At 42.8% G+C, this 12,782-nt stretch overlaps 1 protein-coding gene across 3 annotated transcripts in view; it reads left to right on the top strand.

The window, feature by feature from the left end:
• The window catches only part of LOC122553319 (autophagy-related protein 2 homolog B-like), a 111,837-nt gene that overhangs the window by 33,487 nt on the left and 65,568 nt on the right, over window positions 1-12,782 (top strand). For 2 of the 3 annotated variants that reach the window (XM_043696876.1, XM_043696875.1), the window contains exons 12-18: window positions 1,023-1,173; window positions 2,450-2,542; window positions 4,787-4,975; window positions 7,132-7,405; window positions 8,321-8,429; window positions 9,725-9,917; window positions 10,795-10,937. In XM_043696876.1, coding sequence (XP_043552811.1) covers window positions 1,023-1,173; window positions 2,450-2,542; window positions 4,787-4,975; window positions 7,132-7,405; window positions 8,321-8,429; window positions 9,725-9,917; window positions 10,795-10,937 — 1,152 coding nt within the window. The remainder of the gene's footprint in view (window positions 1-1,022; window positions 1,174-2,449; window positions 2,543-4,786; window positions 4,976-7,131; window positions 7,406-8,320; window positions 8,430-9,724; window positions 9,918-10,794; window positions 10,938-12,782) is intronic. The other variant, XM_043696877.1, reaches the window with a different exon arrangement.

The following is a 12,782-nucleotide window of genomic DNA, read 5'->3' as shown; positions in this document are numbered from 1 at the left end:
CGCTCCCCACTCTCTCATCACCTTTTTCCTCTCCTCTTCCCCCTTTGCTAGCCTTCTTCCCTGTTTTCCATTTTGCCTCTGCTTCATCCCTCCCCCCCTCCCCCACATATTTTGTCACACAGCACTGGCTTCAGCCTTGGTCATTCACAGCTCCTAATCTCCCTATAATCTCTCTGTGCACTGTCATTATCACCTCTTTATTGCTACCTTTGCTTCTGGAGCCATGACTCACCTTCTCTCAGCCTCGTATAAATACCTCCCTATTTCTCCCATTTTTTAAGCTTTGACAAAGGGTCAGTTAGACGTGAAACATCAGCTCTTTTCTCTTCTTACAGGTGCTGCCAGATCTGCTGAGATTTTCCAGCATTTTCTCTTTTGGTTTCAAACCCTCAAGCATGTTTTTGTTACTTCCAGACAAGACAATTTCAATGGTGTCTTGGTTGACTTGTCTGTCCACTCTGCGTAAACTTTGCATGAGCTAAATGTAGCTTATTCAGAACCCCGCTTCAATCTCTGTACCCATATCAAGCCCTGTTCATCCATCTATCCTGTGTCGCTGTCCTACACTGGATCCTGATCTGTATTATTAATATTCTCAGCCTTGCTTTTGAAATCTTTCTCTGGCATTTGCCACTCCTATCTGTGTAACCTCCTTTAACCCTGCAGCAGCAGCTCCCCCAACCAAGGTATCTTCTAATTCCAAACCTGTGCACATCCCAACCTCCTCCACTTCACTATTGATGGACATGCTAAGGCTCGAAACTCTCGCATTTGTTTGCCGAATCTCTCTGGTTCACTTTCTTCTCTGTTATCTTTTCAAAGCACCCCTTTGTTCTAGCTCACAATCACCTACACTAATATCTCCTTGTGTAGCGTGGAATCAAATTGTCTGGTAATTGTTTCTATGGGCTACCTTGGAATATTTTATAACACAAAGGCATTAAATAGATGTAAGTCATCATTGGTGATCCAATCTCTGGTGGATATTTCACAATTTTGCTTCTTTGTTCCTGGTTCCACAGGTTCTTTGCAACTGGCATCAAGCTGAGCTATGAACAACGACGGGGCACCAGTTCTCGAAGTTTAAACACAGATGTCAGCATTAATTGGATGGAACTACTAGAATGTCTCTTCCCTACGGATTCATTGACTGTCATACCTCAATATACAGAGGTCAGAGCCATAAACGTGCATATAATAGTGGCTATTATTGTTTTTGAATTTCTGTTTACAATTCAGAACCTGCTTGTTGTGTTGCAGGCAGTCCCTTTAAGGTTGACACAGTGACACATGCAGATATTTTAAAGAAAATGTAGCCTGTGTGCAGCAGACTTGTTCCCTCTGTGACAAACTACCCATTGCTGTTCAGTATACCCACACAGCTTATGAGGGAATATTGAAGTTGACAGTGACAGATACTAGCTAATACACACATTCAAACACTCCCAGTACACAACCAACTGATTTCTTCCTTCTTTGTAACCTTCTATTTGTCCTCTTATTAGTTTATAAATATAAAATATTTAAAATCTCCTTATGTGAAGATGTGTATGTGCCTCAAAGTGAAGTCTGTGCAAAATGAGGGTTTCTAAGTCTTCCTGACCTTTAGCAGGAGGACATTGTGGCCTACTTAATACTCTGACAGTAACTAGTTTGACAGGAAAGAGTCAGCAGACAGTGTGGTGAGGCAGAGCTAGTTGATTGATTTTACAAAGTGGTTCAAACACAATACATCAGCACTAATTAATGCCTGATCAGGGCAAGAGGGCAGGTGAGTTTTATTAATATAGAATCCCCACATGTGGAAACAAGCTATTTGGCCCAATAAGTGCACATCAGCCTTTTAAGAGCAACCCACCCAGTCCTGAGCCCCTACCCCGTAACCCTGCATTTTCCATGGCTAAAGCACCTAACCTACACATCCTGAACACTATGGGTAACTTAGCATGGCCAATCCACCTAACTCGCACATCTTTGAACTGTGGGAGGAAACCGGAGCACCCGGCAAAAACCCACACAGACTCAGAGAGAATGTACAAACTCCACACAGGCAGTCATCTGAGGGTGAAATGGAACCCAAGTTCCTGGTGCTGTGAGGCTGCAGTGCTAACCACTGAGCCACCATGCCATTCTTTCTGTCCTTTCCCCATTAATGAACTTCCGCACTAAAATCATCTGTTGTTTTCTGTAACAGCTATTTCTCTGATTCCTTTGTAATTGAGAGTGCCAGTTACTATTACTGTTTTACCATGTGTCCATGAGCACGGGGAACCTCTCTGAGATTACCCAGCCCTATCTCTAACTACTTGCAGTCATAATTTCAATGGCATAGATTTGAACTCGTGTTATGGAGGTTTGCAAAGTTGGTTTAGGATTATACTGCTACCAGTAATTAAAGCGTGCTGGATGAAAGTCTTGCTTTTTCCATTTTTCCTGTTTGTTTTTACAGCTGATTACTTTTCAGTCAGAGAGTGAAACTGGAGCTCATCCCACACCTTTAGTACAGCTTCACTATAAGCATATCGACCGAAGAGGAGTTCAGGTACATAACCACTAATCCTTACCAGCTTGAGGGGACTGTGTTGAGAATCCAACATTGTTTTACTTTTGTACCAGAAAGGGTTTGAATTATATGAGTTTTAAGGAGAGGCTGGATAGGCTGGAACTTTTCTCACAGGAGAATGGCAGGTGTCTTTTCCCTATGGTGGGGGATTTCAAGACCAAATGGCATTTTTTAATGGTGAGAGGAGAGAGATTTAAAACAAAGGTGGGGAAATGTTTTTTACATAGGGAGTGGTTCATGTACGGAATGAACTTCCAGAGGAAGTGGTGGATGCAGGTACAGTTACAATGTTTAAAAGACATTTGAGTAAGTACATGAATAAGAAATGTTTGGAGGGATATGGGCCAAGTACAGATAGGTGGGGGCTAGCTTAGTTTGGGATTATGATCAGCATGGACTGGTTGGACCAAAGAGTCTGTTTCTGTGCTGTATGACTCTCTGACACTATCCAATAATTTGAACACAGTTTTTAATTAAGAGGAGAATTAACAACGACCATTGATTTCCTCCAATAGATGTGCCACTCGAACTGTTTAATTTAGCAGTAGGACTCAGTGCTTTTTCTCTACTTTTGTCCAAATGTCCAAGCATGCAAGAATATAGATTTTCTGTCCAGGTATAAAACTGGCTTCTTTAATTTACAGGAAAGTCTACCACCCGTGTGCCCTCCATTCATGAATTTGCTTATTTACCCGATACTTACAATGCACCTTTCACTTATCCACAGTTTTATAGATTGAGAAAGCCCGAAGTAAAAGTCAGCATTGTCCACTGTTTGTGAAAATCATTGATCCCAGCATTCTCCAGGAACTCCTCTCCCATGAGCAAAGGAATGAAAACAGGTTTTAATAGTAGCCAAACAATTCACGACACAATTTTTATGCTTAGGGAGAGAAGTTGAAAATCTATCTCGTGGTCTCTCGCTGTTCACGCTGTGACCCCTAATTTGATAACTCACATCAGTGTCTATACTTCCTGCGTGAGCTTGCACACACAATAACAACACAGAAAAGGCATTTATCTTGTGCCTTTGTGCTCTAAAAAAAATTCCTCTCCATCTGTCTCAGACAATCAATCGAACGCAGGGGATCATTTTGGCCTGTTATTACATTTGTTTGAGGTGATCTCTACCCCAATCAGCAATAGGTCCTGCTCTCACTTGAAGGAATTCAGTGATCAGCATTCTCTGCAGGAGCTGGCAGTTTGATCTCTGGGAAAGAAAACCATTTCTAAAATCTAACCTAGTTCTGTCTTTATCCAAGCCTTTATCCATCAAATGGGAGGGGATTCCTGATGTCATCTCAGTTCTGCATTTATTAAATATTGACAATATTTTTTGTCGCTGTACATTTACTACTAAATAGCCTTTTGAGATAAGACCTTTTTTTCCCTCTCTGGTAATTAATACTATGATTCAAAAGTTGGGACAGGTCCGCAGAAATGTTTTAACATTTGCAATTGCATGTTAATATTTTGAGTGGAATCCCACATAACAACAACCTGGAAAAACGCACTTCAGAGACAGCAGGGTAGACAATAGATGCTGAGCTGAAGGAGGAGATACAATGTGGGCAGAAAGTAGGTTTGGAGGATAGGACTAAAGAGGGGATTCCAGAGGGTAGATCTGAGGTAGCTGAAGTTACCAGGATAAATGAATGGTATGAGTTGAGGAAGTGTATAAGAGGTTGGAGTCAGCGAAATTATGTTTAGGTTGGGAGTTTGTAATTCTGGGAAAGGATATGCAACTGGGGGGAAAGAACGAGTCCGTTGGTGGATTTAATCGGCAGAATTTGGGAAAGAAAAGAGGATAGAGGGTATGACTAGGAGATCGTTGAAAGTATGATTAAGAGTTTTGGCAGCAGAAAGGCTGAGTCAGGCAATATTACAAAAGTGAAAGTAGGCATTCTTAGAGATTGAGAGGACATGGCCAGCTGAGAGGTTATGGGAAATCAAGGTTGAGAAGGAAAAAAAGTTTATTGTTATCTCTGTTCTTTGTGATGATGCTGATGAAGTGGTGGCCTTGTCAGAGGGGACTGATATTCACCATAGCTCGATGTAGTCAGATATAGTTGATGGATAGTGAAGATACTCACATAGGCATTGATCTTATTAAAACTCTGAAGCCATTTTTCAAGGTCATAAAGGACTGTGTTCTTATTTATTACAAAGTGATTGTCTAACTTTAATTAGTGTGCAAGTGTTTACATGCTTTCTCTGTCTCAGGGCAGCCAAGGGAGACTAACAGCAGTGCCACAAAAGGCAGACCTACAGATTGAGCTAGGCCTGGTTCAGTCAGAATTGGACATTAGCATTGTGGACAGGCTCAACTCGTTACTGCAGCCTCAGAAACTTGCTACGGCAGAAATGATGGCATCACACATGTACACCTCCTTTAACAAACATGTCAGTTTGGTAAGTGCTGGAAACAATGGTTTTTTTGAAATAATAGTAAGAACTCTGTAATAGTAAGAACTGCATCCTGATGTGAGTGACCTGGGACTGCTGGAGTTTTTTCCCCAAGTCTACCAGAGGAAGGTGTGATTAAAATAATCAGGCAAAAATGAATGGAAATATACATTTTAAAATTTCTGGGTTATAGGGAAAATAAAACAGGCTTGAATGTAACCTGAGGCCAGTTAGCACTGATCCTAACCCTATGTAGCTTCACCTGTCATTCACTTGCTACAGGGAGCATTGAGTAGTGATCGTGGTTAGTGGGACTGGATAGTGTTAGGAGATGTATCCTTCTGTGGTCCAGTCATAGCTTTTCGGTATCAGTCTTTGTTCAGTGGGTACTGTTTACCTCTGACCTTCAGAGTGCTTGCAGCCCATGCAAGAGATCAGGATATAGGTTTCATTAGCGCGATGCCGGAGTGCTGCAGTGTTGAGGGTATCATCAGTCGGATGACATGTTAAGCTGAGAAGCCTTCTGCCCTTTCAGGTGAGTATAAAAGACCCCACGACCCCACTAATTGTATCAGAGTTAGGGAATTCTGTCCTGTGTTCTGGCTAGTTTTTGTCCCTCAACAATGAACAAAGAGAGCTACGATGCAGATGCAAAGTTCCTTGAAAGTGGAATCAATGGTAGACAGGATGGTGAAGAAGAAGTTTAGCACACTTACTTTCATTGGTCAGAACATTGGGTATAGGGGTTGGGACTCACGCTGCAGCTGTACAGGACATTGGTGAGGCCACATTTAGAGTACTTCGTATAATCCTGGTAGCCCTTATAGAAGGGTGTTATTAAAGTTGAGAGGGTGCAGAAAAGATTTCCAAGAATGTTGCCAGGATTGGAGGGTTTGTGCCATAGAGAGAAGCTGAATAGGCTGAGGATTTTTTTCCCTGGAGCGTTGGAGGCTGAAGGTAACCTTATAGAGTTTTATAAAATCGTGTGGGGTATGGATAGGGTGAATAGTCAAGGTCTGTTTCGTGAGGGGGGGTAAACAGGCTATTTGGCCCAACAAGTGCATGCTGACCCTCCGAAGAATAACCCATCCAGACCCATTTCCCTCTGACTAATGCACCGAACACTATGGGCAATTTAGCATGGTTAATTCACCTGACCTGTACATCTTTGGACTGCGGGAGGAAATCGGAGCACCCAGAGGAACCCCACACAGACACTGGGAGAATGTGCAAACTCCACACAGACCTGAGGCGGGAATCAAACCGGGTCCCTGGCGCTGTGAGGTAGCATTGTTAACCACTGAGCCACCGTGCCACACTGTAGGTAACGTTTTCATGCAGAGGGGTGGTGCATGTACAGAACGAGTTGCCAGAGGAGGTGGTGGAGGCAGGTAAAATTACAAGGTTTAAAAGGCATCTAGATGGGCTCATAAATAAGGAGGGGCCAAATGGTGGCAAATGAGACTAGTCGGACTGGAAAGTCTGGTCAGCGTGGATGAGTTGGGCTATGGAGTCTGTTTCCATGTTGTATGACTCAATAATTCTATAAATACTTAAAAACTGATTATCTAGTCATACTTGAATTGTTGCTTGTGTTAATTTACTGTGTTCAAATAGACTGACCTGCATTCTGCTTGACAACACTTCCATCAATCTCATTGGTTATGAAGTGTTTTGGAATGCTATAACGGTGGCACAGTGGTTAGCGCTGCTGCCTCACAGCGCCTGAGACGCGGGTTCAATTCCCGCCTCAGGCGACTGACTGTGTGGAGTTTGCACGTTCTCCCCGTGTCTGCGTGGGTTTCCTCCGGGTGCTCCGGTTTCCTCCCACAGTCCAAAGATGTGCAGGTCAGGTGAATTGGCCATGCTAAATTGCCCGTAGTGTTAGGTAAGGGGTAAATGTAGGGGTATGGGTGGGTGGCGGGTCGGTGTGGACTTGTTGGGCCGAAGGGCCTGTTTCCACACTGTAATTTAATCTAAAAAACGCTCAATAGCATACTATGGAAATGCCATTCTTTGAAATACTGAGAGCAGCTGGAACATAGATTGAATTGGGCCTTCCTGGTTTGTGTGGCTCCACCATTCTGTGACAATCACTGACTTCTTGAGGGAGCAGTATCTTCCACATGATGTGATCACTTTTCCCGTTTTTCCTGTTGCAGCAGAGAGCCTTCACTGAAGTTTTCCGTGATGATTCTGCCTCGCCTGCTAACCAGCGGACATCTGTACAGCTCACCACAGCTTTGTTCAAGCTGGCTATCCGCTTCCCAATCCCAGACCTTCGATCTGACCAGGAAAGAGGACCCTGGTTCAAGAAATCGCTACAAAAGGAGATTCTGCACTTGGAATTCAGCGAGGCAGAATTTAAGACTGAGTTATTTGGGAGTTTATCCCATGAGCAGCTCAAGTTGGAGCTCACTTTCAAAGAACTGCTTGGTGAGCTAAGTGACTTTTATTGTTATTCTACCAATATTATTTTAAACCAGCGCCCACGTTTATACTTCATGGGATATGAGAACATAAGAGCTAGGAGCTGGAGTCGGCACCTCAAGCCTGCTCGAGCCTCCACCGTTGATTCGATTGTGGGGCTGATTTGCATCTCGGCCTCAACTCCAGTTTCTTGCAAATTCTCCATAACCCTTGAACCCGTAACTGATTAAAAATATGTCTAACTCCTCTTTACTCAGTCACCAGCATCCAGTGCACTGTACTTTAGTAATTCCATAGATTCACATCACTTTGAGAGGGTAATGATAGCATAAAAATGTTGTTACTAGACTAATAGTCAAAAGAAAAGAAGTTCAGATTGTAGCTTGGCGGTGTTTCTTATTTTGCATGATGTACCCTCTATCAAGTGAGTAAGTTTAATTTTTCCCCTAATTTTTGTCTGGCTATGATTTCCCCTCTCCCATCTAGCATCTCCTCATGACCTGTTATCCCCTATTGGGAAGGGCCATGCCAGGATCAGATGCCTCCTCATCTGCCCAGACAAGATACAAGAGTCAGAAGTCACACAACACTAGGTCAGAGTTCAACAGGTTTGTTTGAAATCACAAGCTTTCAGAGCGCTGCTCCTTCTAACTACACCTGAAGGAGCAGAGCTTCGAAAGCTCGTGATTTCAAATAAACCTGTTAAACTATAACCTGGTGTTGTGTGACTTTTGACCTTGTCCACCCCAGTCCAACATCGGCACCTCCAATTAAAGATACAAGAGTTTCACTGGTACCTATTGAGCCAGTTCTGAGCAGAAGGGATGAATCTGTTTGGCAAGGGGGTGGGATTGCTAGTTGTCATTATACAGCAGTGCTGTGGGCTGCATTGAATGCTTAATGGCTTCCTCTTAATCTCAGGTAAATTCCAGGAAGATCCTGCAACACCACCTTTCACCTTTTTTAAAGTGTCATATGGTGCTGATGGAGACATGTCAACTTCCGACAGCGGGAAGTTTGATTGGCCAAGGCAGGTAACACTATGTTTCCCTTATGGCAGTGAGTACCCTTCCAATCTGTTTCATTGGCTGTAAAATGCTAAAGGATGTTCTGAGGATTGGAATGCATATTAGATTAGATTAGATTCCCTACAGTGTGGAAACAGGCCCTTCGGCCCAACAAGTCCACACCGATCCCCCGAAGAGTAACCCACCCAGACCCATTTCCCTCTGATAATGCACCTAACACTATGGGCAATTTAGTCTGGCCTGCTCATCTATGGACTGTGGGAGAAAACAGGAGCATCCGGAGGAAACCCACGCAGATACGGGGGGGGATCGTGCAAACTCCACACAGATATCGCCCGAGCTGGAATTGAATCTGGGGCCCTGGTGCTGTGAGGCTGCAGTGCTAACCAATGAACCATGCCACCCCATAGGTATAGTACATATCCTTTATCTACTCATTCTCCCAATTGGTGGCACTTCCTTTTCTTTTGTTATTAACTGAGATTACCCATTTGCACTAAGGCTTACCAAGCAGGAAATCAAGAAAGTGAGCACATGTCACCAGGTTTTCCTTATGAATATTAATAACTTGTGGGAGGAAAGAGGACAGGGAAATGTGCATTAGCTGTTTTGTTAGACCTTGGCAGAGCAGTCCGCAGTACAGAGGGTCAGAGTCCACTCATGAAACATGATACAGTGGAGCTGGAAAAACCTGTTTGTCAATTTTACACAGTAAGCAGAATTTACAACACAGGGACAGGGTCTGTTCCCCGCTCCATGCTCCATGGTTTGTTCTGCACATTCTTTCTCCAAACTTGTTAACATATCCTGCAAAAGTTTTTCAAAATCTGTCTTATTTGGTTTTTATTTACTTCAGTGAAGTAGCTGGATGCATTATAATAAACATATTTCTGAAGCACCTTTAACATATTAAAACAGTCTACTATTCTTTGTCCAAAGGCATTTAACAAGTGTTCCCAAACAAAAATCTGCCACTGAGTCATATATTAAGACTTTGTATAAAGAGAGATTTTAAAGACCATTGTGAAGTAAGTCTGAGCTACAGTGTGAAGGAAGAGAATTCCAGCAACTGCTGAAGGCTCCGTGACAATTAAAGCCAAATATGGCAATTAGCTTCCTCCAGAGTATTGGGCTATCTGTATATCTCGATTTGCTTTTAATCGTTGGAGAATTTCTGCTAGGATCGCATCTGATTCTCATGGCTTTGTGTGACTTAGAATGTTATGTCCATATCTTGTTGCCATAATGCTAAATTAACATTCAGTCTGTACTGATACCATGGGGATTTTGTCACTAGGGTTGTATTGAAGGTGAATCCGACAGTGGTGCATTCCATCTTGGAGCGAATAACGACAGAGGAAGAGGAACCTGGCAGTCACTTACTGGAAGACGAAGAAGGTGGGAGCCATTCCCTGAAGGACGTTTGTGATTTGGGAAAGCAAGAGCCATCACCTTTTTCTTCACGAAGAGTCATGTATGAAAATGAAGAGGTGGGAGCATTACTTCTCATACCTGTTTAGACGAAATGGGGAAATCTTAATCTTGGTATCAATTCTTGTTGATGTTTACCATTAGGCGTGTGGCACAAACAAGATTCCAGTCCAATTCACTACTTGAACTCAATTCTTTGAATACCAGCATGAAGAAAGTCGTGGTAACGAATGGATCACTTCACATTATAGGCAGACAGGTTAAGATTATGCACTTTTTAGCAGATTAGTTATAGAGTACAGCTCACTCTGCACTATCTTCATCAAACCCTCCCAGGGCTGCAACAGCACAGGGTTAGATACAGAGTAAAACTCCTTCTACACTGTCCCCATCAAACACTCTCAAAGCAGGTACAGCACAGGGCTCGATACTGTATAAAACTGTCTCCATGCTGTCCAAATAAAACTCTCCCGAAACATATATGGCACAGAGTTAGATACAGAGTATAGTTCCCTTATACTGTCCCCAACAAATTCTTCCAGGACAGGTCAAACACAGTGTCTGGTAATGAATTAATCCAGTGAACATGCGTCAGAAGCATATGCCTCACTGAGTTAGTTTCACACCTTCCATTTCACACAGCAGCTGCCATATGACTTTCCTAGCTGAGCTTGTGAAAGTCCAGGTTCATGAGCAATTACAGTACCTCTAGAGTGTTTTTATGAACAGTTCAATTGTTCTACATCTGGAAATGCTGACTTCAACACAGTGTGATACATAACAACAAGTCAATTTGTAACATGGCCAAACTGGTAAAACTCTCAGCAATGGGGTGTTGCATCTTGCTGACAGAGAGTAGGAGAGGGAGGTGCAGTTGATGTAGATCAACAAGGCCACAACGCTGTTTGTCTCATTAGATCAGTGTGCTCTCTGCAGATGGTGATGCCAGGGGATCAATTCGAAATGGGTCAATTCCAGGATAAAACCATAAGCACGTCCCACTACGTACTGGAACTGATGTTACCTAATGTCAACCTTACTCTGCCAAACAAAGCGTTCTATGAGAAGGTGTATAACAGGCGAGTCTAATGTCTCTCCCATCTAAATGCAGCAAATGAGGTTGTGGTTAATGTTTTTATTTTATTTTCTTGGCTCTCAACCCCTCCTTTTGGTATACAGCATCGTTATTATTTTCATTTTTAGTCATTCTCAAAATGTGGTATTCCCGGCAAGGCCAGTGCTGATTGCTCAACTCTGGTTCAGCCAGGCCTGTAAAGCATCAATCATGTTGGGAGTCATAGTTGGTGCACAGTCTAAGAATAATGGCCAGACCATTTAGGAGAGATATTGGAAAGCAATTCTACACACAAAGTCTATAGGTATTTGGAACTCTCTTCTGCAAGCCAGTAGATGCTGGATCAGTTATCAGTTTTAAATCTGAGATAGATAAATTTTTGTTGAGCAAATGTATTAAGGGATGTGAGCCAAAGTCAGTTTTATGAAGTTAGGCCTCAGATCAGCCATGATCTCGTTGATTGGTGAAACAGGCTTGAGGGACTGAATGGCCTACTGCTGTTCATGTGCCAAATGCGAGCCATATCGGCACATATTCCCACTCTCAAGAAAATGAAGCAGCTCCACGATCATTTTTCCTAATGCCAGGTTTTCACTCCCTGATTATTAAAAGTCAAGTTTAAATTTTCAATCTAGTATTCTCATATTCTACTCAATTATAAATCTGGACTCTGGAATCACTAATCCAGCAACCTAGCCACAACATGTCTCCAGCAATTGCAAAAATATGGGGTGAAGGTCTTAAAAACCACCAAATTTTACATTTGTTTTGCTTAAAGTTTGATTATGTATTAGATTTCATTGTTTAGTTTCATGATTTATGAAAAACCATTGCTGTCTGCATGAACTGTTTTGTTACATTTTCTATTTTGCTTTGAGTCAGTGATTTCAAGCCTCAATCTGGGGACTTCAGCCCTTGTACGTTGCAGTGCTGAGGGAATGCCGTGTAAAAGTTCCATGTTTTGAACAGAAGAAAAGGAGATAGAAATAGACCATACAAACTGTCAAGCCTGCCCTGCTATTCAAGGCGATCATGGTCAAGCGTCTACCTCAACTTGACCTTTCCATCTCCACTCTATACCTCTTCCTTCCTTGGGAGACCAAAAATCAGTCTGTTTAAATCTTAAGTAAACTCTATTGTGGAATCTGTACCACCTTATCGTAGACCATTTCAAAGATTCACAACGCTGTGAATGACAAATGTTCCCTCATCCCGGTCCTCAATGATTGGTCTTTTATTCTGAGACTGTGCCCCAGTGTTCTAGATTTTCCAGCCAGAGTGAGCAGTCTCTCTGTGGCAAGTGTTGGTTGAATGGCGGACCAGACTTAATGGACTGAATGGCCTAATTCAGCTCCTATATTCTTATGGTCTTATGGTTTGAGGAGCTCTAGCTCAGAGTTGATGAGCTGGAGTCTGAGCTTTGAACACTGTGACATATCAAGGAGGGGGAGAGTTACCTGGACACTGATTCAGGAGGCAGTCACAGCACTTTGATTAACTACAGAGGGACCTCGATTATCTGGCATTCGATTACCTGAATATTGGAATATCCAGCAAGATCCCAAGGTCCTGATGCTCGGCTAAACTATGTTATCCAGCGTTCGATTATCTGGAATTCAATTAACCAAACAAAATACTCCTAGTCCTTTGGATAATTGAGGTTCCTCTGTACATCAAGTTTGGTCAGGGACAGAAGGATGTGGCTATGTGCAAGGCAGTAGTGGAATCATGATAGTGCTCAAGGAGCCTCAGCCCTCGAACTTGTCTAACAGGTTAAAGACTCTTGCTTCCTGTGTGGATGAGAATGGTGGCTTCAGGAAGGATGACCAAACTGATGATAGCACTGTGA

The sequence above is a fragment of the Chiloscyllium plagiosum genome, chromosome 10 (genome assembly GCF_004010195.1).
Source record: "Chiloscyllium plagiosum isolate BGI_BamShark_2017 chromosome 10, ASM401019v2, whole genome shotgun sequence".
Lineage (NCBI taxonomy): Eukaryota > Metazoa > Chordata > Chondrichthyes > Orectolobiformes > Hemiscylliidae > Chiloscyllium > Chiloscyllium plagiosum.
Note: the sequence above shows the minus strand (reverse complement) of the source record. Positions and strands in the feature narration are given on the sequence as shown.